We start from the raw sequence: 27607 nt of genomic DNA, 5'->3' as shown, positions 1-27607 counted from the left end.
GGATTTAGATTTCAAATTTTGTGGGCTGTAATCATGTTGTTGAAACTGGGTGTAAGAGTTACCCGACATAGGTTTTGACTCTCCCTCTCTATGTGTGCCACACGACACTTTGCTTTAAACATATGGAGACTATTAGGGGAAACCAAATTTAGGAACTTTCATAGCTTTCTGTTGGATTGTTTTATTTTTTTGGAAGGTAAATATATATATAAAGATAGAGCAACCTGTGTCGGTAACTTTTTGACATGTTACTCCCATTATGTGTATCTCTAAATGGCCGACTGGTTTTTCGTATGCGTTTTGTTTGCTTTTCTGTTTTTTTTTTCATTTAGATTCTATGTTATTTTATACTATTTCAAACTCATCAGAAGAAAAGACTCGGTTATAATAAAACGTTTGATAAAAAAACTCTGCTGTTTTTTAAAATGTAAACAATAGGAAATACAAATACTAATGCAAATATTTTATTTTTTCACTGGGAACTTTCCTTATTCTCACTATTTTTGTTTGTTTGTTTTTCATTTTTCTGGTTACTGTCACAGATCACAAGAAGGTCAGAATAATTCGGTTTTCTTTTTGCCTGAGTTAGTCAAAAAACGATGATTAAATAAGTTCCCATTGGACTATGCTTTCCAAATTGCTCCTTTTGCTATCAATTAAAGTCTCCCTTCATAACAGTACAAAAGAAAGGATAACATTCAGAGTTTTTCAAGTTAACCATGTGCACTATAAAATTACTTCTTTTCTCCTTTCACCTTTTAACACACACACACACACACACACACACAATATTCTTATCTGCATGCATTGTGTGGCATAATTATTATTTTAAAAGTTTTGCATTATACAAGTGGTGGTATGGAAAAGCTCTTATAGCCACCTCTCTAGTCTCTGCACATTGCATAGTCACACTTTCTCTTTCTTTTCTTTATTTATTCAATTTTGGGACACTACAAATTGGCATCCTCTCCCTCTCATTATCCTTCATTTTCATTTCCAAAAACCTCTCTACTTCTTTGTTTCACATCTCACAAATAACCTCTCAACCCTTTCCCATCTCTCTCTCAACAGATTTCATCAACTCCTCGTTTAGAAAATGGGAACTGTTGTGTATCAACAAGGGTTTCAGTCATCTCAACTTAATGAACCTTGGGCTTTAAGGCTTAGGCTATCTTCACCAACTCCTCACTTCTCCCAACCGTTTGGTTTAGCTCTCAAGCCTCATTTGCTTGATTCCTCTAATGCACAAGACACACAAAATCGTAACGACGGCAAACCAGCTGCTTCCTCGGGCACTGTTGACTCGAGTAGCTGGAGCTTTCTCCAGTCTCTAGCCTACGACTCCTCCTCTCTCTCAAAGACGACTAGCTCTGAGAAAGAGAAGACTTATGTTCAACGTCCGTCTTCTTCTAGAACTCTAAGCGACGAGAGCTTAGCATTGTGCACTGAAAATCTCGGAAGCGAAACTGGCTCTGATGTTACTGACGTTGAAGATCTGTTCTCGCTTTCTTCATCTGACGTGCAGAGCAAGAAACTCGAGGTAACAACAACGGAGACAAGAACGTTGAAAATTAAGAAAGGGTGCCCTAGTAATCTCCCACCTCCGTTGACCAGTATGAGAGGGTCTCATTGCATTCAAATGCGACCACACCGTGAAGATGGAAGATTGGTCATGACTGCCACAAAGGCACAACCTCTTAACAGGTGCTTCCAAGCTGACCGAAGCAACGGTCGTCTCCGACTCTCTATCTTGAAAGACAAAGAAGAGAAGATTGAGCCCGATGAATACGAGGATGATATTGATGAAGAAGAAGATGATGACCTGATGGACATGGAGAATGTTCAAATAGCAAGAATATGTACTGAAGGCGATCGGGAAAACTTGAGATTACTAAATTGGGCTACTTCCTGAAACAAGAAACTTCTTTAATTTGCTCTGTTTTTACAGTTTCACTTTCATAATTTTTTTATTGTAATCTTTTTAATTATTCAATAGAAATACCGCCGTTTCTTAAAGTAAATTATTAAATTGAATTAAAAAGTATTTATAATATAAATAACGAAGAAATGGGCAGAGGGAATATGCTCGTGGTCTGGTCGGTAGTTAATCTAGTTTGGTAAGAAAGATTCCGCTGAGTGGTCCGAAATTAGTGGCATGCACACCCTCACTTTCGTTGGGACCATTGTACCCGGAAGCTTTCTTAATTTTTTCATGCCAATACATCAAATCAAATTGGTAGGTTGACATATTAATCATTTATTTAAGTTATATATACTGCGATTTGAACGTCGAAATGAAGTTTAATTACAAACTTAATTTTGAATTAAAAATCAAGTTAATACCTTAACAAAATTGTTATATAACCCAACTGTTGTGGATGCAGATGCTTAAAATGAATAAAAAGGGAACTTGCAATTTTACCATTTGAAATAAACATACAATCCACTCTTTCTCAATTTCACATTCATTTTTATCCTTTTTAGTTATTTTTTAGTCTGAGATTTAGTTATATCTCTCGAAACTAAAGAAGAAAAACCAAAAGCATATATGTGCATATGTATGTATTGAAAATGGTATATATATATACCATTTTTTGGAACACATATATATATATGGAAAAATTGCTAAATACGACCTAAAATTTGATTTTAAATGAAAAGTATACTGTTGTCAAAAAAAATGAAAAAGTATACTCCAAATTCAATAAAATGCAAAATAACTCAAAACACCATTAAAAGTACAACAAACCCTTTATGACCAAACAAAAAATATGTACTCACTTTTACGAATATAACCCCGTAAAATTTTTTGTGGTTTGTGAAGTCTTTTCCGAGAAGACTTTCCAATTTTTTTCTCATATAGTGGATCTTAAAACAGTTTAAATTTTTTATAAAATTATTTTTGCGAGAAAAAATTGAAATCTTGTAATTATAAACATTTCTAAATGACGTAATTTAGATTTACTAAAAGTGGATTGAAAACAACATAGATGGGTATATATATGTTGTAAGTCGTGAATGTCTTTGGTTTAGGGTTTGATAACATATATTGTAGTATTGTTTGTATTTTAGGGTTAGATTTTAGAATCTTATTTTTTTTCTAAATGAAATTCAATTAGACATATATGTGTTTAGTTTTGTATATATTAAACACTTTAAAAGTATATTTTTTAATGAAGTGTTTGTTGATATTTACTTAGTTATTTGATTTTAAGGTTTACAAGATTTTTTGCAAAGTTTTCTAACATAAAATGCATTAGAAGATTTTTCCGAAAGTTTCCTCGTACGATTAGTAAATTTAAAGTTAAGAAAACTCTTGAGAAGTCTTCTACTGTATTTTATGCTACAAGACTTTTTGGAAAGTCTTCTAATGCATTTTTATGTTAGAAGAATTCTTTTGAACCAAAAATATTTAAACTAATTTAAAATTTTGTCTCTTTATATTAAGAAAATTTACACATTTTCTCTATTCCTCTCAAATAGTTCCAACCAAAACATAATGTTTCTCACTCTAAAACTCTTCAACCTCTCTCTAACCTCCTTAAACTTGAAAATACCAAATTTTATATCAATTTATCATATTTTGTCTCATGTATTTCTCAATAATTTATCTTATTTTTGTAGAATTTTCATTACATGGTTCTTATCTTCCACTTATTTATAAAATTTAGAAATGTATTTTTGTATATTTTATATGTTAGATTCTAAAAATATATAGATTCAACCTAGTGAGACTGTTTTATCTATTATTTAAGCATAAAAAATATTTTGAAGTTTTTTTCTATTTTGAATTCATTTGAATGTTTTGAATATGCATGTTGTTCGGATCTGAATCAGACTTGGGAAGAGTTCTTGGAAGTATTCTAATGCATTTTATGCTAGATGACTTCCCAAGAAGTCTTATAAACCGAAAAGATTTAGGGGCTGACTGGTTTTTTCGCTACCACCCGCAAATACAGCTTTTGCGGTTCATAACAGTTGTTTGCGTTTCGAAACAATCATTGAAAACGTTACAAATCGCTTCAAACCGCTCTGAACCTTTTAAAATCAAAAGCTGGTTTCAGCTAGCGTTTGCGGTTGTGGGAGGGTATTGCATGTGTTTTCATCTTCCTACAACAATACCAATTTTCTGTCACTAATTTCCAAAAGGCAAACTTAAAGGCAAACTTAACATGCTATTTAAAAATATATTAATAAAATTTAGATCATGTATTCTTTTGCACCATTCCCATTACGAAGATATTTCAACAAAACTTTATGTGGTGATAAGCTTCTAGCATAGCAATTGATTAGTTATTCTAAAGCTGTTGTTTAAACAAACAATTTGCTTATAGTCAACTTGATAAAATTTAATATGATAGTTATTACATATTTTTTTTTTTTGAAAAAGGATAGTTATTACATATTACTTGAATAAGATAGTTTTTCTTACACTTCTTAACAAATACACTGAATTATCTAATTATAGTGGGAGAAGTCGTTTAATTAATGATAGATGTCTTCGAATATTTGTTGTGGTTGACCCACTTTGACTAGAAGGCGTAAAGGTATGAGTGAATCATTCTTTAGCTTTAAAATATTTGTATTTCGAGTTTTATACTCCCTCCGTTTCATATTAAGTGTCGTTGTAGAGATTTTTTTCGTTGCAAAATAAGTGTCGTTTTAGCATTTCAATGCAAAATTTATTAACTTTGTTTTGTATTTTATTTTTCTATTAGTTGAGATGTATGAGTAATGATGTTTTTGTATGGAAAATATGCAAAATTTAATGATTTCTTAATCCGTGTGCACAATTCTAAAATGACACTTATTTAGAAACAGAGGGAGTAAGACCTGACCATTTTTCAAAGCAATTTAGCCCATCTTCGATGGTTCCACGTCCACCCTCGTGCGCCAGTTGGATTATAAATAATCGATAAATAAGTTACCGTGAGCATAAGATGTTTAGTTAAATATGTGAAGAACAATCAGGTCCAGGAAAAACAGAAATACTACTCAGGCATGTTAAAAAGGTTTACGCTATTTCTATTTTTCTATTTACGTTACTTTTAGTGTTTTCATTCCGTTGTATACTCCCTCTATTTTTAAATAATACATGTTTTGAGATTTTCACACTTTTCGATAAAACATATTAAAATTTACTTATTAGTGCATAGTTTTTTGTTATTTTATATTTCCTATATTTCTAAACCAATAAAATTTCAAAAAATGCAATTAATGTTTTTGAGATTCACAATTATTCGTAATTAGTTGACAAAAATTACATTAAAATTATGAAAAATACATCTTTTTGAAACAAAAAAAATTCCTAAAACATACATCTTTAAAAAATAGAGGGAGTACTTGATTAGAAGAACTCGAATAACGATGCGATCTTAGTTCATAGTAAATCTAACTATCTTATTCATATATATTTTTGTTTTAAGAAAAATGTACATATTATACCATTAGTAATTCTATTTACTAGGAATAATGATATGATTCAAAATGTATTTTTCCTCAGGCTGCTCCAGAAACTTTGACAAACAGAATTTTGCAGACTAATCTTTGGAAGCATTGAAGCCTTGAAACTCTGATTTAATCCATATTATTATTTATTTGCATATATGTATATCAGCACGCGTCTCATCTTCCTGATCATATATATGGCTTCAGCATGAGAGGGTTCCAGTGAAATGTCTCATAAGATTCAAGCAAGTATTCAAGCAATGGAGATCCACAATACAATCCAAGAATTTCCAAGAAAGACAGTTGTGCTGTCGTCAGAAATCTGTTAATGAGGATGCTGAAGATTGATCCAGCTAAAAACATACCATCAATCATCAGATACCGGCCCAAGTCAAGTTACTTATTAAGGAGCGTTTTGTTCGTTCCAGTAGTTGTGATGGTCTAGTATGCCTCTTCCGTCACTGGGATGTGCCGATCGTGGCCTCAATGTTTTAAGAGGTAACTTATACAGAGATAGATCTCTAAATTTCTATTAAAAAGTTTATTTCACGTTCTTACTAAATAGTTATGGCCCCAAAATCTCAGAGTATCTCCTTCTCGTGTATTGTGATCAATCCAACTACTAGATGGCATTGAACTCTTCCCCCTATCCAAATTTCAACAAGGTATGTCTCCATCTTCCTACCCTTTCTCTTTGACTAGATGAGAATATACCGATTATATTCGGTAAATATTGTTAAATTATTAATTAACAGATGTTTCGTTTGATAGTTTACCAGTCATAAGAGTCCCGCAAACGCAACAATTTCTAACCGTTGTACCAGTCGTACAAATCTCTAGAAAACGCTTAAAACCGCAACCACCCGCACCCGTAAACTCCCGCAACCGCAACCGCAACTGCTGCGGTTACACCAGTCAGGCCTTTAATGTAATTGGAATTTCTGTCTTCTTATATAAGAAAATTTACATATTCTCTATTTTCCTCTCAAATGTCTGCAACAAAAATGTAATGTTTTTCACTTTAAAACTCTTCAACCTTTCTCTAATCTTATTGAACTTGAAAACACAAAATTTTATATCAAATACTCATTTTAATCTCACTAATTTATCTTATTTTTGCAGATTTTTCATTACATGGTTATCATCTTCCACTCTTTTATAGATATATAATTTTGGATATGCATGTTTGTGTGTTTTATATGTTAGATCTAAAATATTATATATTCAAAATAATGTGACAGTTTTATTTATTATTTAAGCATAAAAAAATACTGTTGAAGTTTTTTTTTGTTTTGAAACTATTTGAACGTTTTTGGGTATGTGGATTTTTTAGATCTGATTCTGACTTCAAAAGACTTCTCGGAAGTCTTCCAAAGTCTTGAAAATATTTCAAAGTCTTCTGAAGTCTACCCAATTCAGGAAGACTTCAGAAGACTTCCTGGAACACTTTGCATGCATGATTGCTTATGTCGTATCTTTCTTATATTTCAAAGTCTTCTGAAGTCTACCCAATTCAGGAAGACTTCAGAAGACTTCCTGGAACACTTTGCATGCATGATTGCTTATGTCGTATCTTTCTTATATGCTTGCTCAGACTTCAATGAATTGTAACATGTTTATTTGATATGACTTTATGATGATTATGTTGTATCTTTCTTATATGTTTGTTGACAAAAAAAGTTTATGATGTTGATGTTATATTGTTTGGGTTGCAGCATTTGGACATAAGCGGCATTCTCACTGCTTAGACAAGCTATGCTCACAGCTTGCCCAAAGTGGTACAAATGGATGATGTCAAGTGTAGTCCAATCTTATCTATGTCGAGGAATGATCTCTAGCTTCATGTGTAATAGTTTTGATTATACTCTGTTTTGCCTATGGTCTGTTTTGTTATTTTTATATAGTCACATTAAACGACATAACTTAATATTCTTTAAGTTAATTAACATTTTTGAAAGTTTAAAAATAGATCTTGAAGTTACTTAAAACTCTTGTAAATACAAGTTTTACAAAAATTAACGTAGATGATTTCTCGAGAACTCTTCTCTCAAAAGAATTTTCTCAAAAAGATTTCTTAAGAAGTCTGTTCTCATTAACTAGAAACATTAATAAACATGAATATTTATATCCTTATAATTATCACCAATTAAGTTATGCATTTCATCCAGGAACCCAGTATTATCTAATACACATGAATTAACCGAAAATCTTAAAAGTCATTTTAAATTTGGAGAATTTTTTTTAATAAATATTGATGTAGAATACTTCTACACAAGTCTTCCATTTAGGTTACTTTTGCAATTGCACATTTACGAAGGAAGACTTTTACATAAGTCTTCCATTTAGGTTACTTTTGCAATTGCACATGTACGAAGGAAGACTTCTATATAAGTCTACTATACAACATACTTCTTAAGAAATATTCTTCTTTTTTTTTAAAATATTGGCTTACTTTTGTATTTGCAAAATTCTTGAAAATGTTGGAGAAGACTTCTCTAGATAAACAAGTTAGTTTTGCAATTGACCGAAGTTCTATAGATATTTGATATTTTTAAAAAGACTTTGATATATGCCTTCTTATTTTCACATGAAGTTTCTCACTATCGTAATAACTATACGTGGGTTAATTTTGCAGCTGACCATATTTGAATTTTGTAGAAAAGACTTAAGTTGCTGACAGAAGATGTCTATAGAAGTCTTCTTTTGTAACCAAATGTTTTGACCAGAAAAATGAAATAAAAATCGAGAAGACTTTCGGAGGAGTCTTCTGACAGAAGTAACCCACACAGACTTCTCTGAAATTTTTCTAATTAATATTAAATGTTTTATTATTCGTTGTTAATTGAAAAACTAACATACACAGACTTCTTGCGACAATAAGAAGATTTCATGTAACAGTAAAGAAGACATCCCGAGAAGTCTTCCAACAGAAACAAAAGACTTCATGTAACAGTAAAGAAGACACCCCGAGAAGTCTTCCAGCAATAATTTCTCGGGTGGTCTTCTATAAAGAGTCAAATTTCTGACAAATTTTGGTCAAATTTCTGACAAATTTTGGTCATTTACAAAATTAACCTGTTTATCTGAGAAGATTTTTCGAGAAGTCTTCTCACTTTTTTGTTAACAAAGAAAATTTAGAAGACATATAGAAAAATCTTCTATAAAGCACACACAAAAGTTAATTGCAAAACTAAACTATGCATTGACCAGAAGACTTCTGTAGAAGTCGAAGTCTTCTCGATGGAGAAAACTTCCAGAGAAGTCTTATTCGCGAAACACATCTGAAAAAATTCAAAGATCATTCTTATATCCGGTGAGATTCATGTTTAACTTCTCTAAGCACAAATAACTTATTAATTAAAGTTACCTATTCGTTCTTGATCAAGAATCATGAATTTTAGTAACTCTAATAAGCTTATAAATTTGAAATAGAAAATTAGGATTTTGGAATGAAATAAGAGAGGAAGTGAATGAGAAATTATTTGTGTGTGTAAGAAATAAGAATACGAAGATGTGTGTGTAATATAAACATTTAAAAAATCATTTTTTAGATAATCCAAATTTTTAAAATTCTACAAAAATCAAAAGTTACTTTTATATTTAACTTTTTTGTTTTGAACCATAATTACAAAAACCACACATATATATATATATAACATAATAGCAATTAGCAAGTATACAATTTTAATAAATATTTTGACGTCAATATATGTATTCTCTCAAAGACAATCAATTCCAATTGTATTAATGTATAAAACTATTAACATTTTTTCAGTTCAGAGAAAACCTATTAACATTTTGTTTAACATGTAGGGGTTAGAGGTCAGGTCGGAGTCCTATACTACTTCACCGATATTGAATAAAACATACGTAAACGTTCAAACCAAGGAAATGTACGTTCAAGGTTGTTTCTGGAACAATTTAGTAATTAGGGTTTGTCTTGGGTTATAATATTTAAATGGGTGCATAAGGTTTAATATTTACGATCCACATTATAGCTAATACATTAAAAAAATATAGTGAAAACATTTATAGATTATATTTGTGTTTATATTTTACTGATTATGGTTTAGCTTTTATAATTAAGGGTTCGGTATACTATTTAGCTGATGTGGAAGGGTCTAATATATAGGAATTAGAGCATCTCCATTAGCAAACTTCTCTCATATCGATTCCCAATGTGATTTTATATTTTTTTAATTTTTTTTTTGTTTGACTTTTTCTAAAAAAAAAAAAAAAATTAGTATCCTAACCTATCGCGGACCGCCACGTGTCGTGGGACCCGTGGAACAATTAAGATACAAGCTCACTCCACTGATCCCCAACGATACAGGTTCACAGACAAAAGAATATTATATTGTTTTTTTTTTTGGTTTGCGTGTGAACCTCCTTTAATATTCTCCAATGAAGATGCTCTTAGAGCATCATTATTGGTTTGTCCTAATGATGAGTCCTTAGCTTATTTAATTGTTTGTTTGTCCTAAGATAATTTGGTAAGGACATTCCTTAAAACACAGATTATTGGTGGGACTTGATGATGAGTCCTTAAGTTAATTAATGATATATTTTAAAAAATAATGATATATTAAATAGAAATTTAAAATAAAAACATTACAAACATATTTTAAAAAACAGTAGAAACATCATAATAAAAAAAAACATTAGTAGCCGAGAAAAAAAAAACATTACAAACATGATAATGAAAAAACATGAGAAACATCATAATAAAAAATAAACATTACAAACTATAAATTATTAGTTATTTGGAAGATATCCAAATTTATCCCAAATATTTTCAACCAAATCTCTTTTTAATCGTTGATGGGCTTGTTTATCTTTTATTTTTTTCCGAGGATCAATTGTATTATCGACAATTGAAACCACATCGACGGAATATGAACGCTCGACACCTTCAAGTTCTCCGTCTTCTTCTCCTTCATTAAATTCTGAAATGTTACGGAGAGTGTATGATCCGCGTTCATCTTCGACAATCATATTATGGAGTATAATACATGCTTCATAATTTTTTTTATCCCATAAATTAGATGGATTTTTAACAACGGCGAATCTAGTTTGCAGAACTCCAAAGGCCCGCTCCACATCTTTTCGCACCGATTCTTGTTTTTTAGCAAATAAAGAGGCTTTCGGACCTTGTGGTAGTCGGATAGATTGAATAAAAGTAGCCCATTTCGGATAAATACCATCTGTGAGATAGTAAGCCAAATGATACTCTGTTCCGTTGACGTAGTAGTTGACTTGCGGAGCTTTTCCGTTAATAATTTCATCAAAAACAGGTGACCGATCAAGAATATTAAGATCGTTCATTGTACCTGGAGTTCAGAAAAACGCATGCCATATCCAGAGATCATGAGAAGCTACGGCCTCCAGGACAAGTGTTGGTTTATCGGTTCCACGTGAATACATTCCTTTCCAAGAGCTGGGACAATTCTTCCACTCCCAATGCATACAGTCGATGCTTCCAACCATGCCTGGAAAGCCACGTTCTTCTCCATAATATAGTAGTCGTTGAAGATCCTCCGGTGTGGGACGTCTTAGATATTGATCGCCATACAAGTTGATTATTGCAGCGGTAAACTGGTGCAAACATTTTCGAGCTGTTGTTTCACCAAGTCGTACATATTCGTCAACTGTATCAGCCTCACCACCGTATGCCAATTGACGAATTGCTGCAGTACATTTTTGTAGTGGAGATACACCAGACCGGCCCGCTGCATCAACTTTTGGTTGAAAATACGGTACTACTGTAGAGAGACGATGCACAATACCCATGTATAATGGTTTGTTCATCCGAAACCGGCACCGGAATAACGAGTCCCCGTATGTTGGAGTTTCACTAAAATAATCATTCTAGAGTTTATTGTGGGCTGCTTCCTGGTTTCTCTCGATAAAAATACGTTGTTTTCGCTCTTTTGGTTGAGGGGGTATAATATCAGGGGTTTCAAAAATTTCATCAAATTCATCAAACATGGAACCAAATGCATCAACCTCATTTCCGTTGTAAAAATGATAATGTGATCCAGCCATTTTGAATGAATATGAGAAGGAAAGATGATTTGTAAGGAAGGAAATGTTTTGAGTAGGAGAAGAAGAAAGATGATTTGTAATTGTTATGAGAATATGTTTCTCAATTTTATAGGCCAATGAACGGAGTCACGAGCACAAGTTGTGACACTTTTTAAAAAATCTTGTGACTCTTTATGACATCTTGTGAGAACTTTTGATTTTGTTAGTACATATTGTGACTCATTTTGACATATTGTGATAGTTTTTGAGTTTGTTAGTACATCTTGTGACTCATTTTGACATCTTGTGACGATCACGACCACTACACATAACCACTTAAAGACATTAAGACATAAACACTTAAAACATAAACACTATCATAAAGGTCATTACAGAAACACAATACAGAGAGTTAGCCATTACACATAATTAAAACAACATCCACATTCAGAACAACATCCCCATTCAGATAAACAACAGCCCGATACCTAGGAAAATAAAGACAATAACCATAACCGCAACAAATGTTTCAAAGCTAATGCCTGAATTTTTCTGCGCCAACTCCTCCACCATTTTCTCTATCCTAAGAAGCTTCTCCTCAGTCTCATGGTCACTCGAGAAGTTAAGAGAATCAACCTTTTGAGTTAACTGAAGTGTTTCTCCAGCTAGTGCTCTCATCTCTTCCATAACAGCGTCATCCCACCACTTCCACACATGGCAGTCGCCATCATCCTTATTACGACATGTGTAGAATCTTCTACCTGGATCGGTTCTCCTGTAACATGTTGCGATCTGCGGTTGACTACCACAATAGCATATTTGAGGAAATCCGAACTCCACCTCCGGTTGCGGCGGGTACACTTGCTCCTCACCCTCCATGTACCTGAAAAGTTCCTCACCATTGACGTTGCTTAACTCAGCCTGGTCCATTTGAATCAGAGCTTCTATTTCGCTGTACCCACTGTCCTCCCCATCCCCTCCAAAGTCCTCAGATTGAGAGGGCTGGCTATAGCTGTAACGTCCCATGTATAATAAAACCTGCAACAAGTTACAATTTGAATTATACTTTGGAGATAATCATACATAGACTGTTGAGTTAAAAAAATCAAACATAAGTGCATTCATATTAAGATTAAAAAGCAACCAGGAAATACAATAATACATATCAGAATCACTTAGAAGATAATCATACATATACGAAAACACTTAAAGAACAGAAAACAGAGCAGATAATACAAACCACTTAACACACAAATTAAAAGACAACTGAGATAAATCTCAGTAACAAGAACGGAGATAAATCTCAAAAATACAGGGCCAGCAGCTTGTTCTTCACGACTTCTTCAGCCTCACTCAGTGTGTCTTTTCTCGCAATGAAACTGTCGAGTATGGCCAGCTTGGATAGTTTCTCCTTCGTTGCCAAATCCTCCTTCTTCATTTCCAAAATGCTTGCGTAGTCTGCTAGAGACTTCCCTTCAATTTTGTTTCTTCTAGCTTTTGCCGCCTTCACACCTTCAGGCCTGACATCAGGATCAGCAACATTGGTGGCTGAAGTTTGGGAATCTGTCTCACCAACTTTTCTCTTTCCACTGGCAGTAGGTTTAGGAGGGTTAAGGCTAAGCCATTTCTGCTCATACCTCAGGACACACCACACATGCTCAAGAGTAAATTTGGAATTCTGATCAGAGAAGTAGATGTCATGAGCCACCTTGAGAACATCATTGTCGTTCTGGCCACTCGTCATTTGTCTCTCTGCAGCCGCATGTGCACCACAGAAATTGTTAGTCAGGTCATTGATCTTGTGCCACCTTTGCTTACAATGGAGGAATGCTCTCTTGTCACGACCAGTCTCTGCAATATAATCTTTTACTCGATCCCAGAAGGTCCCGCTCTTTTGGTCATTACCCACAATAGGATCCTTAGATGTGTTTAGCCATGCACTTATTAGGAGCTCGTCATCAGCTGGTGTCCACTTCCTTCTCTCCCTACGGTCCACAGGTGGAGTTGGAGCGTCGGCTTGTTGTGAACTGAAAGGAGGAATTTCAGAGGCAAAACTCTCATACGAGATATTTTGGCTCTGAAAGAGGCCTACATAACCAGAGGACTGGCTATATGGACCAGCGGCTTGGCTATATGAACCAGAGGCCTGGCTATATGGACCAGAGGCCTGGCTATATGGATGCCTTGAATCCATAGCAATACGAAGAGAGTAGTGAAGATGAGATTTTAGCAAAGAGAGAAAGAAAGGAGATGAGATTATAGGATAGGTTGAAGGATGGTTGGGGTTTAATAGGTGAAACTGTAATAAGTTGCATTCATAATTATCTAACCATAAACAACCAAAGTCTAATCACAACTTATTGCACAAATTCAATCCACAGACTACACTTTACGAAACTTAAATATGACCAAGCTACCTTTACAACTCTATTTAATATAAAGGGGATTTCGTTTTCAATCACAATTCAAGACTACACATTTTCAATCCAAGTTATCAGTTAAATAAGTGGAGCTACTATTAACAACCTGTGGAAACAGAGCAAACCCTTAATCTACACAACTTACAATCGCTTACTATTAGTTTCATCAAACACACCCAGATTCAAACGAATGAACTCCTATCAGTATATACCAGTACCGATATGAACTGGAAGCAGTCGCAGAAACTCAAACACACATGCTAATGCTACACTTTTTTAAACATCTGCATCGACAGTACAATACACCACTTAACCAGAGCAAACAGTTTAACCAGCCTTATCAGTTTAACACGCAAATCAGTTTAACACTTGACAAAATCATTCCTTTTTCATTACCACGAATCCAGATAAATAAAACCCTTAATTTACACAATTTACAATCAATTTTACACGAAACTATATAATCTAAACCGTTAATCTACAAAATCTACACAATTTAACAATCAATTTCACGGATGCAAACCAAACCAATCTACAAAATCTACACAATCTACACCGTTAATCAAGTTAATCTACACCAAAGAAGTTTTCAAAACCCTATATCAGTTCTATAGATTAACTCCCTTATATACACATGCAAACGAAACGACAACGATTACATACCTTCTTCGAATCGGCCGTGGTTCTTTGGAATCGCCGTGGACAGAGAACGCGACGAAGGAGAGACGCCAAACGAATTCACCGTCGACAGGAACGGAGAGAGACGCCGGTGGAAGCGCCGTCGAGAGTAAACACCGGTGGAGAGACACGCCAAAGGAAGCGTCGTCGAGAGAGAACGCGACGGAGAGAGAAGCACAGAAGAATTGCCTCGAGAGAGACAACAGACCGAACACAACGAAGAGAGAGAACAGACCAATCTCGGCCTTTGATCTCTTTTGCCCAAAATGTTTCTCATCAACGCTCCAGAACAAGCCACGTGCCTCCTAAGGACGCCGATCAAAACATCTTAATTAAGGAACGTCCCAACTATATTTCGCATTTTTTCATTTAATTATCGGCCTTTAATGCTAAGAAATGGCTCATTAGAACGCCGATAATCATGCTCTTAGATGTCAGGTTAGTGTCCTATACTACTTTGTCAAAATGGAATAGTACACCCGCAAACTTTCAAATCATGGGAATGCGCATTCCTGGTTGTTTGCAAAACAATCAATCTGACTCCACTTAGTATGAAACTATGCTATTTCTTATATGAGATGGAAGTACCATCCTTTTATTTTTCATTATGCACTAAATTCATTTCATTTTCCACACTATTAATTCATTCATACGTTTATTTAATGGAACCACATCACTTATCCAATTTAAAACCGTATACGGTAAAAACAAAATGACGTGGATATCTTCCATATCTCCCATTTTGAACAAACCTAAAGAGTCAATAATTATCTTTCTCCTAAAAAAAAATAAAAAAAATAATTATCTTTCTTCTTTTTTACCGGTGACTTGTAATTAAAGAAAGCATAATCAGATGAATGAAACATAAATGATCTGTAGTTTGCCAGAAAAAAAGAAACATAAATGATTAATTTTTTCATTATGTCAACATCAGTTTCATCCATTTAATTTTCATTATAAATTTAGTCATTTGGCAAATTAACTCTATTTTCTTTATTTTTATTATTATTAAATTATTATTATTGTGAGTGGTGTGATTGATATAAAAGTTCCTTTTCACGTTCCTTTTCTTGCAAAGCAGTCTGCATGGGATCCGCGTCTATCCATTTCGAGGTTTTTTTTTTTTTTTTGCTAAATCCATTTGAGTTTTTCCAACATTAATTTGGGTATATTACTATTTTATTATTTGAAATTTAATTCGGAGATATTATTGCATGTTGAAATGGAATTTATGCCAAAAATCTTTGCTTGTGCTTACATAACTTGAATTGCAATATTTTGGTATAATAAAGTATTGAAGTGTTTACAAAAAAAAAAGTATTGAAGCATACGTAGAAACTAAACTTAAAATATTAAAAGCACCATCAGCAAGGTTAGGGGTGGGCACTTTACCTGATATCCGAAGTGGCACCCGAACCTGACCCGAAAAATCCGAACCGAAGTAGCAAAATACCCGAACGGGTATTAAGTTAAGAGAGATTGGATATCCGAACCCGAATGGGTAATATCCGAACCCGAATGGATATCCGAAAATAACCGAACATATGTATACTTACCTTTATATTTCTAGTTTACATCTCTCATTTTATTTAAATTATGTATATTGATGTTACACATACTTTAAAATCATATAGTATCTATATAATTATGGAGAAAATAGTTTGATATTCATTTAAAATACATGTCAAACTTTTTGTTTTATGTATTAACAAAACTTACATCCAAAAGTTTAAAAACAATAGCCAAATTAATATTTTTTATTTTTGAAATGTTATCCCCAAATTTATTAATCATTCAATCTATAAAGAGAAAAAGAAATCAGTTAAGTGAAATCTATATTTTTAAATATAAGAAACTTAAAAAATGAAAATTTTATTTTTCTTTCTTTTAAAATCTAAATATCCGAACCCGATCCAAAATAACTGAACCCGAACTAAAAATACCCGAACCCGACCGGAAGTATAGAAATACCCGAACGAATTCTATATCCCTATACCGAAATACCCGAAAATCTGAAATACCCGATCCGAACCCAAACGGGTATCCGAACACCTACCCCTAAGCAAGGTAACTCAGATTGTTACTATTATATTCATCACAATCCCAGTAAATTAGCAGATAGTTTGATCTCAAACGTTAAATATGACAAAAGCAACCACGTGAAATATCAAAACTAATAACCATTTTAGACTTGGATCCATTGATTTTGAATGTTGATGTGTTTATATTCCTGAATGAATGACCTTTTCAACCGTCGTCATTTGTTTTGTTTTCTTAAGAACCACCATCAATTCGTTTGTTTCAATCTAAATAATCCACCATCCCCACCAACTTGATATCATCTATATGATTAGTGACGCAATGTCTTTTTGGTGTGGTGATCAATTAGGCTAAACTTTTATATCCATTCTGAAAATGTGAGCATTTAGGTTCAAAGTGGTAACTGGGGCAGGTATCTTTGTGGCTAAGTTGAACAAAAAGGATTGGTGTGTGATTTTTTTTCAAATATGTGGACTCTAATATGCTATTACGAGTAAGGGCGGGTACAAATCTGCGGCTATCCAAATTTTTGGAGGTATTCGTGAACTAATATATTTTGTATGAATAATCAATTATTCGATCCGATTCGATTTGTAGCCACTTGTATATATGTTGTTCTGAATTCCGAAAAAGTTTAAGACTTTTAACCGTATATGTCGATTCGATTCATAAAATTAAATTAAAATTAAAAATAAATAAAATCTAAAATAATATAAAATAATAATATTTATCACAAAAATAAAAAAGATATTGACTTTTTAAGATTATAATAACTAATATAATAAATTTAGTAAATAGAAATATTTTAAAACCTATTTAAAATATAATATTTATATAAACTATATATATTATTTAAATGTATGCATATATATACATAATAAATCGGACTGAATATTTATTCCTAAAAATATTAATATTTATTATTTGTTTCATTCCTTACGAATATTGTATTTTATTATTTACTTTGATTTGTACAATTATAGATATTCATATTTTTTGGTTTGAATCGGAACAGATAACAAATCAATCAAATCAAAACTTTAACAAATATTTTTTCTGGTCCTAATTACTACCATGACGCAGTTGACGCAGTTCTCTTTCTATTCTATCCTCAGAAGGATCACACCTCATTTGAAGTTACCCTTTCACCCTCCTTTCCTAGACATATTTTGTGTGTTTATTGTTATAAAACCAGAAAAAAAAAGAAAGAAGCATTTTATTTAAATGAAAACTTTTTTTGTTCTTTGAATGTGGGCTACCTTTAGATTCTTTATGTTGTCGCTCTCTTTGACCGAATAATTAACCAGTTTTTTATATATATTTGTTATCAATTAGCCAGTTGAGTTATGAATTTAATCGCAACATCAAAATTATTTTGGTTAAGAGATTATCCGCTCCTATAAGAAACGATGTGATTAACATGTACTTCTTGGTAACTAATACTACAAACTTAGACCCAAAAAAACTTATACTACAAACACTTGTTTGTTAAAACTGCATCCTATGTTAATGTTAAAAAAGAAAGAATTTTTCTAACTAGCTAGAAACATAAAATTTGCAAAATCGATATGTTCATTTGGTGGGTGTACCGGATGGATCCGTGAATCCTGAGTAGTGGCAACATGGCGACAAAACCAAATCCTTGCTGGTACTCTATTGGTGGATTTGTTCCTGCCCTAGAATATTATATATAACGATTTGTAACGTGATTTATAGCTTTTCTGTATCTATTTGCGAAAAGGTTTTGATATTGAAAATATTTTAGGAAAGGAGAAAAATATTGAGGGCATACTCCAAAATTGTCGGCCAGAACAAAAAGAAACAAGACTATAAGAAAGATTCTAAATTTTGAGGAAAACAAACTAAATGTTATGAACCGACTCGTTCAGATGAATGTTTATCCAAAAGATACTTATTAAGCTTTGGCCCATTAGTGGTCCATTTTGTAACCGGCCCATTAGGATTTCAGACATTGTAACTCCCTATATAATGAGCTTATATTCGACATTAATAATACACACATTTACAACACGTTATCATCACGAGTTAAGCTCAAAACCCTAGCAAAATTCGTAGGTCACCAAAAACCTTAAAAACTAGCCGCATCTTAAAACGGTCATATCTCCCTAACCGTAACGACCTAGACGGCGAGCCACCTATCAATCTGAAGATCTCGACGAGACGAAGCCAGAGCCGCTAACCTCGCGAGGATCCGATCTCAGACGCGCCGGCACGCTCTATTTTAGTACGCGCCGTCAATTGCTCAAGAACCCTAATTTTGACGCAACTTCAAATCGATCGTTCTCTCAAACCATAACGATCCAAACGACGTGCGACATACCAAATTGAAGATCTTGAAGAGAAGAATCCATAGCCGAAAACCTCGCGTCTATCAGATCTCAGACGCCCCGCCAAACTCTGTTTTAGTGCGCGCCGTCAATTGCACAAGAACCCTATTTTTGACTCAACTTCAAATCGATCGTTCTCCCAAACCGTAACGATCCAGAAGACGTGCGACATATCAATTTGAAGCTATTGAAGAGGAGAATCCAACGCCGCAGACCTCACCTCAATCCGTGATCAGACGCGTTCTGTACGACAGCTACAAGCCGCGCCGTCAAAATCAGAAATAAACCTAAGGCTGCAAACTTTTCTCTATAGTTTTGTTTACAGCCGATTATTTTTAATCTTACTAACTATTTTTTTGATAAATTTGTTTAAGGAAAACAAAGGATCCCAGTAAGATCAGGTTAATATTTCCAAAGAAACCAAGGAGCAGATCGAGTTAATCCAAAGGTAAGTCATCAAACCCTAATTGTTTGAATTATCCGATTTTTATAAAAATGTTTGAGGTTGAGATTAGAACTTTAGAGAACTCGTATACCCTGGTTGATTGAATCATTAGGTTGCTAGATTTGATATAATAAATTTGTTTAATAAACAAACCCTAAAGTTCATGAAATTTTAAAACTTGTATAAAACCCCAAACCAAATCGGATTATGAAACCCTCTAAACCATATCCGACTATTAAACCCTAATCTAAACTGGTTTATGAAACTTATAAAAAAAAAACAAATCCGAATTGTGAAAACATTAAACCAAATCAGTTTATAAATCCCTAAACCAATCGATATTATAAACCCTAATTTGGTTGATAGACCAAATCAAAAATAGAAAGTTTCCATTTTTTAGAAAGTTTCTATTTTTAGAAAGTTTTCATTTTTATAGAAATTTTCTTTTCTGGAATTTCCATTTTATAGAATTTTATGGAAAACTTCTCTAAAATTAGATTTTAAAATCTGTCTCTCAGAACATATTACTAAGATCTAACTAGAGAAACACTAAATATTTTAGATGTCGAATTCCTCCATCATAATCTCAGGAGAAAACTACTTGCAATATGTGCAATGGGCACAAGGTATTAAAACCACACTTGAGTCTGATTAACTCAGTGAATGCATCACATATGATAGCATTGCAAGAGAACTCCTGAACACTCACCATCATATTTGTGAAAAACTCAAAAGTCTATATCTGACTGATGATCCCTCAAAGCTTTGGACAGATCTAGAAAATAGAAATTGTATCCAAGAGGTTATACATACCAAAGCTTTACGAGAATCGATCAACCTCAGATTCCGAGACTATAAAATTGTGGAAGAATATAACTTTGCCCTACTCAAAATAGTTTTCGAAATGAAACTATGTGGTGAGGTAGTGACTGATGAAGATATGTTGGAAAAGACATTCTCCACCTTTCACCCTACCAACTTATTGTTACTACAACAATATAGAGAAATGGGCTTCACTACCTATACATCTCTAATAGCAAGATTGTTGCAAGCTGAGCAAAATCATGAATGCTAATGAACAGTAGTGAAAGAGAGTTTACGAGGCCAACTCCATTACCACCAGCTAATGCACTACCAGCCGAAAGGGCTGATCTAGAAACCAACCGTGTCAAGAGAGGATATGGACATGGGGGATGGTCTAAGTTGTGCAATAATTGTGAAATGGACAACCATTTGGCTAAGAGATGCAGAACTCCTAAGTATCTAGCTACTCTTTATCAGCAAAGCTTTAAAAGAAAAGCTAAGATGGTTCGGAAAGATGAAGGAAAATTGTCAAAGATGTTCTCATGGATCATGACAAGTTTGATCGTATGGATCACAAGAAAGGATGATCCAACAAAGCATAAGAGAATATATCACCATATGGAGTAAGACATGTTGACTCGACATCTAGCCCTTAGTGTTCTTACTTAGTTATTTCATACCTTATTATTTTCCTTTAAACATTATTCACTTTCTTTGGTTGCTATCTTTGAAAGAGTCAATAAATGAAAGCTTTTATATCATAAACAAAACGTCCATTCATGTGAATACCCTTATGATGTACAGTGGATCAAACCACAGACATCTTAAGACACAAAATCCATGACCAAATATCCTATTGCCTCAAAGGTACACAAAGAGAGGATGTGTACAATATAGAGGTCGTGTGCATTGTATTCACATTTGAGGCTATGTACACAATGAGAGGACGTGTACAATAATCATTCTTATAAGTGAAAGACTTAAGAATTGATGAATGGATAGTTTCATAATGAATCCATGGGCAAAAGAAACAAAGTGTTTCCTTAAATAGAAACCGCTCAAAGAAGATTGTATAATGGTAAAAGCTAAGTGAACTCCCGTCTAAAAGTATTCAAATATGATATGTCCATGGGGATAAGTGTTAATCACTTCATGTAACATGGACATACACAGTATTGAAACATCAAAGAGTTCACGAGAACAAAGATAGACTTATCCCATTCGGATTAAACCAAAGATAAAGGAAAACATGTTACTTCAAAACGTCCAAGTGAATATAGATTAAAGTGCTCACGTCTCAAAAGGGTTTGATAAACATTATATGATCATGGAGAATGTAGAAAACATCTCATGACTCAATGTAGACGTGAAAATTCACAATGAAAGGAAAAGAATAGAAAAGAAGTAAACTAAAGGCAAAGGAAAAGGTCCCTTATAAATCGCCTTAAAGACTACATGTCTTGATATATGCCAATGAACTCACGTCCAAGTGCTTCATAAGCATGAAATGTCCATGAGGGTAAGTGTATAGCACTCCATGATACATGGACATACATAAGAATATACGTGGATGAGAAGTAAAAGAAAGATGTTTCACCATACAGTTGAAACTAAGAGCAAAGAAATGAGTTCCTTTCAAAGAAAAGACTATATGTCTTGATATGTTCACATCCTAAGCACTCAAAGAGTATGATATGTCCATGGGGGAAGAATAAGAATAAAACACACCTTTTATTCTACATGGACATACACACACAGAAGTGAACATTGATACCCATCCCATTAACTGAAACGGGTCAAAGGCCAGACACACCTCATCTTAGCACATAAAGAAGTGCCACTTATAAATTCTATCGCTCCACCACAGAAATATAAGATGAGAGGATGAGAATAGATGTTGGATATTATATAAGTTCCCCAAGTTTCTAAGTACCTTGAGCCATCCACGGACAAGTTGTTTAAAGGCTAGGTACACGGATAGTCACCTCAGTGAATCCGAACATCCAACATTAAAGGGAAGCTGGATAATAGAAAATTATATGGAATCAAAACATCCTTATATTGGCAAGATCCTCAGACTCTAGAATGAGTTCTAGAAGTCCATAAAATTTATACAAAAGCTAGCTTAATATAATTGCCAGATTCCTGACCCGAATAGAATGACTAAGTCATTTCTACCAGCTATGAATGCACAAAATAAGATTTGATGTTCAAGAGAACACAATCAAGTTGCTACTGAATCTAAACAAGTTAGATCAATAAGTTCTAAAGATAAGATCCCTCGGATATTAAAGTAAGGTGCAAATCCGTGGATGAGGGACTCCTAGACATAATCAAAATGTACATGTACAAAACTAAAACAGTGATCACGGATGAGGAAACCATAAGAAATGGTTGTACCTAAGGTACCTAATGATGTTTGGGACGCCAAACTTCAGGGTATTGAAGGACATAATAAAACCTCAATAAAATATGTCATGTCTAGGACACAAAAGGAACAAACGAGTACTCGAAGTTAACAATATACAATGCGCAATGTAGCACTTAAAGATCATGAGATCAATGAGGATCATGAGACCCACGTCCATAGATGAATGCATTCAACATGAGATTAAGATCAAATGGATAAGAAGACGTGGAGTTAAGAAAGAGAGGTTTTGGTCCTATAGTTCGGACACCTCTAGACAGAAAACCAGTTGGACAATGATTCTTTGTGAGTAAAAGAAATCAAACATGATGAGATAGCCAAGTATAAGGCACGACCATATGCACAAGGATCTCACAAAGACAAGGAATCAATTATAAGGAGATAAGTTCCTTATGGTGGATGCAACAAACATTGAGATTCCTAGATAAGTCTGGCACATAAGAAAGAAAAACTTATACTTGCGGTTCAAGGATGTAAACCGCCTAATTATATAAGTCCACTGGATAATATATATAAGTCTCAGAGGATATAGAGTTGTCTAAAGCAACAAAGTTCTCGAGAACTAGAGTATACAAGAATATTTTGATCTAAAGAAAATATCCTACGAACCTCTGGAGACACTTACCAAAAGACTATCTAAAGAAAGCATTGAAATGAATGTTTTGGGAAAGATTAAGTTTTGGGACAAACAAAGATTGTTTGGGACTACAAAGTAAGTATCTTAAATATACTTAAAGATGAAATCCTGTGCATCAAATAAAGCATAGATTAAAGATGTCAAAACGATAGGTATGAACCATTATGTAAAGCTTATAAGGTTCATTGACCCTAAATGCTTACTATAAAGTCTATGGCTCGCCCCACTGTATGGTAACATAGTCCCATAGTCTATATATCTGTACATAGACCCATTTGGTCATAAGGACGACAAGAAAGTTGTGCCTTAGTCCGGATGGTTTTCACTTGGTCCGAGTACTGACCCATTTTATTCTAAGAAGGAACATGGTCATGAGACCATCTGAGATAGGTCACGGATCCTTTGATCCTAGATTGGACAGAGACATATTTCTTTGGTCTAGAAAAGACTTAAGGCACATCCGGATGTAAATATTCACAAGTGAAACTATAGTTAAGTTTAAACTTAATACTATACATCTAAATAATTTCAAAGTGCAGTATGATCATATATGTTGCTAAATGATCAAACCATGAGGCATTGGAAATAAAGCCATACATGTCCTTTACCAAAAGTGCCATTGGCGCCTTGCCTTAATGTGTTTGTTACACACATCCGAACATAAGCATTGAACTAAGCTTATGTTATTTCTAAATATAAAGGCAATGAGACAGGATTGAAATATCCTTTTACTAATGTTTGAGATTATTTTATACTAACCACACCTAAATATGTGTTTGCTTGGTTTTGTTTTTGATTATGATACAGGTTATAAATTGGATCCATACATGGATAGTTCTCAAACAAGCAGTATGCACACGTTGGAAAACAAATATGAAGAAGTACGAGTCCAACCAAAGACATGTCAACCGGCTTCTTCACCATGTCTACATCAGCACCACGTCCATGAGATCTTCCTATCAGTCCAGGACGTGTACATTACGAAGACCAGCTCAGAGACTTGGCGTCCATAAAATTCCCACCAGTCTACTCATGCGCCAACCTCAGGAGCATATACGGAGGTACAAATCAGGGGAAGTGATACATGTTGTACTCTTTTTCCTTCACCATGGTTTTGTCCCACTGGGTTTTCCTGGTAAGGTTTTAATGAGGCAACACCAAGTAATTGGTAAAGTATATCACGAGCCCAAAAAGGATTTGGTATCTGGTGAACTCAAGATGGATTCAACATCCAGGGGAAGTGTTATGAACCGACTAGTTCAGATGAATGTTTATCCAAAATATACTTAATAAGCTTTGGCCCATTAGTGGTCCATCTTGTAACCGGTCCATTAGGATTTCAGACATTGTAACTCCCTATATAAGAAGCTTATATTCGACATTAATAATACACACATTCACAACACTAAACTTTTTTCTTTTTTTTTTGTGTGAACAAACTAAACTTCTGAAATAACTAATAACAGAAAGAAAAAAATGAACAAAACGAAAATAGAATGTGAGGTTTTTAACACGTTTTAATTATCTTATAACCAAACTTTTAGCAACCCTACGTGTAGGTTTATGTTTCGTGGTATAACCTTCTATTTTTCAACAACTCAATAGTATTATTATCTTTTACCAAAAAAAAAAACTCAAGTATTTTTTTTTTCTGTGACACGATCAAACCCTAGTAGAAGATACTATACTTGCCCTAGTTAATGCGTGCATCTGTGACGATCAACTTCGTTTGGATACACACTGACACACATATTATTTCTTGACAGTAATAAGAGAAAGAGGAATATAAAAATAATTGAAGATATCCAAAACGGTCAAAAAATTATAATTCGTGGTATCACATTCACAGTACAGAGCTTTTTCTTCTTACTTATGTATTGGATTATGCACTGTATATCTGTTTATGTAGGAGCCAATTCAGCTAAAAGATTGAGCTCTTTTTCATATAAATTGGATTATATATTGATTTATACGAGTTTTTTGTTTAATATGAACGAACCTTTTTTTGTCCATGATAGACTTCTAAGTTGAACACGAAAATTCAACGTTTTACTAAGAGCCTGATTCATTAATGGCTTCTGAAATCCTAAGAGATGTAAAATGTCACTCTGCTTAATTATAGTTTCTTATGTCAAATGACTAAATGAGAATCATGTATAATTTACTTAAATGAGAATTTTCTTTTTCAAAATATTAACTGGTAAAAGAAAGTAAACTGTTACAAAAAGGAATTGAGAAAGAGAAAGTGAGGGTGACAAAAGTAGATACGATTCGCTCTCAATCTCTTCTTAATAATTTTTTTCAGTCATAAGTCTTTTTTTTTTTTTGTCACGAAATTTCAGTCATAAGTCATAACATGAGAGATAGTGAAAAGAAAGTGACGTTTCAAAGACGTATCCTAAACGCAAAATTTCACTTGTCTTCTTCTTTAAACACTGTGTATCTCTGAAAATAGTCAAGTCCTCAATCAAAGCGCTCCCTCACACTTAGAACATCCAACAAAAAAGGAGGCACAAAATCTAAAGATAGATTATAGAAATCTCGACAAAATCAACATTTCAAAAAGTGAGAAGATATTCTTGTTTCTAGTTTATAGCTCTGTGTTTTCTTTGGCGTCCATCCACCACTACCAACCAACCAAACTGCACAATGATAAGTGTTAAATGTTTTTACTCTTGTGTTATTTTAAAATGTTTATCTTCCTCTCTTTTTTTTATTTGGCATGAATCATAATGTTGACTGAAGACGTTACTGAACGTGGGCTGGTTAATAGTAAAAACAATAATTGACCAAAATACACTAGTATCACACAAATATTGTAGTAGTTTATAAATGGAAAATATAAATATTATTGTATCATAACATATTATTAGTTATATATAAACACTACTATTTTAACTTACTATGTCATTTCTTTTTCAAAAATCCATACAATTTATGGAATGTTAAATATGCATAAAATGGTGCATATCTATTTTAAATATACACAAAGAATGCTTCAGCTTTTCTCTCTTTTTCAGTTTGATATAATAAAACTAAATTAGAAAATTTGTGTTCCACTAAAATCAAACTGAATCTGGAGGTTTGAATCTTTGGTTATGAATTTAATCCCCTATATATTAAAGGAGATACATTGTTATTTAATGCGTTTACATTACGTTTGCCACGTGGCAGCTTCACAACGATTTAAGAACAAATACGCTTACGTGTCACGTGCAGAGGGCTCTCGGCCAAACTCTAAATAAATGCGTTCACACTATATACTATTTTACGTTTGTTTCAATATAAAACTCACATGCACGGTTCTACGGGTATACAAAATTCTATATAGAAAAATAATTTACAGAAAATCATTATTGTCTATGCTTATTTTATTTTTACTTAATTTATTTTAGTAGAATAATATCTTGCATGTGTTATTTTGAAAAAAAAAGTCTTTTAATGTTACGGTATCCCATATATATTATTTGGGAATCATTTAAAAAATATGAACCTTAGTTTTATAAGAATTAAAAAAGGATCCCATCTTATATGGCACTTGTGTATGCCTTCCATATCCTATTTCAAAGAATTCTAAAGCACCTTATATAAACTATAGTCTAAAATTATATTCTCTAACATTACATTGGTCGCATATATCTTTCTTTAAATAAAACTTACGGAATTATCTAATGTGATTAAAATATATATACAGCAATTAATAAACTTAAATAATAAAGATTTGATAAAAATTTGTATACTTTCTATCACTTTTTAAAAATTCTTTATTATTAAAATAAATTACACAATTGCATTAGTGATATAATAAAAAATTAGATTTTTTGTATATGTTGTATTTTCAATTTTTCAAAACGAGTATAAATTACTAAAACTTAAAAATCTTATATAAACTTTTGTGATCAAGGTTTATTTTTTTTATATTAGGATACAATGATTATAAGACCGTATGAATAAATAATTTCATTTTAATAGGTTTATATATATATATTTCATATCGTTTAAACTAAAAATATACATCGTATGAAAATACATACTAATATTTTGATAATTGCATTGAACATATATTGAAAAGTTAATATTTTAATTTTGAAATCTTCATTGTTTTTTTAAATGATTAGAAATCATTGAAACTACTAAACATCCACATTAAAAAAAAATCGTTGGTGTAAAATTTTGTTTCACAAATATGCAAATAATCCTAAAATCATATGAGTAGAAACCTCATTTACTAAAATTAATATTAAAAATAATATATATGCTAATATCATTTAAATTTAATTACATATTATATACAACAAATAAGAGTGATTGTGGAGATTTATTTACCCTAAAATG

General features: G+C 33.0%; 4 protein-coding genes across 4 annotated transcripts; 1 reads left to right on the top strand and 3 right to left on the bottom strand.

Annotated features, from left to right (window-relative positions):
- The first annotated feature begins 815 nt into the window (after positions 1–815).
- LOC108840212 (protein FANTASTIC FOUR 3) lies at positions 816–2012 on the top strand. The gene has a single exon (XM_018613046.2). The coding sequence runs from the start codon at positions 1097–1099 to the stop codon at positions 1910–1912; it is 816 nt and encodes a 271-aa protein (XP_018468548.2). The 5' UTR covers positions 816–1096; the 3' UTR covers positions 1913–2012.
- An 8773-nt stretch (positions 2013–10785) lies between these two features.
- On the bottom strand, positions 10786–11238 carry LOC108836691 (uncharacterized). Its single transcript, XM_018609815.1, has one exon. It carries the CDS (start codon positions 11236–11238, stop codon positions 10786–10788), a length of 453 nt encoding a protein of 150 aa, XP_018465317.1.
- Positions 11239–11649: 411 nt separating this feature from the next.
- Positions 11650–12498, bottom strand: LOC130507879 (uncharacterized protein At4g04775-like). Its single transcript, XM_057002580.1, has one exon. The coding sequence runs from the start codon at positions 12496–12498 to the stop codon at positions 11938–11940; it is 561 nt and encodes a 186-aa protein (XP_056858560.1). The 3' UTR covers positions 11650–11937.
- A 277-nt stretch (positions 12499–12775) lies between these two features.
- Positions 12776–13666, bottom strand: LOC130508600 (glutathione S-transferase T3-like). Its single transcript, XM_057004182.1, has one exon. The coding sequence runs from the start codon at positions 13664–13666 to the stop codon at positions 12776–12778; it is 891 nt and encodes a 296-aa protein (XP_056860162.1).
- Between the last annotated feature and the right edge of the window lie 13941 nt (positions 13667–27607).

The sequence above is a fragment of the Raphanus sativus genome, chromosome 2, assembly GCF_000801105.2.
Source record: "Raphanus sativus cultivar WK10039 chromosome 2, ASM80110v3, whole genome shotgun sequence".
Taxonomy (NCBI): domain Eukaryota; kingdom Viridiplantae; phylum Streptophyta; class Magnoliopsida; order Brassicales; family Brassicaceae; genus Raphanus; species Raphanus sativus.
This window is presented reverse-complemented; position numbering and strand designations above follow the sequence as displayed.

Bases quoted from the DNA above. Each gene is read 5' to 3' on its own strand.
- LOC108840212 (XM_018613046.2), top strand. From the start codon at position 1,097: ATGGGAACTGTTGTGTATCAACAAGGGTTTCAGTCATCTCAACTTAAT.
- LOC108836691 (XM_018609815.1), bottom strand. From the start codon at position 11,238: ATGGGTATTGTGCATCGTCTCTCTACAGTAGTACCGTATTTTCAACCA.
- LOC130508600 (XM_057004182.1), bottom strand. From the start codon at position 13,666: ATGGATTCAAGGCATCCATATAGCCAGGCCTCTGGTCCATATAGCCAG.
- LOC130507879 (XM_057002580.1), bottom strand. From the start codon at position 12,498: ATGGGACGTTACAGCTATAGCCAGCCCTCTCAATCTGAGGACTTTGGA.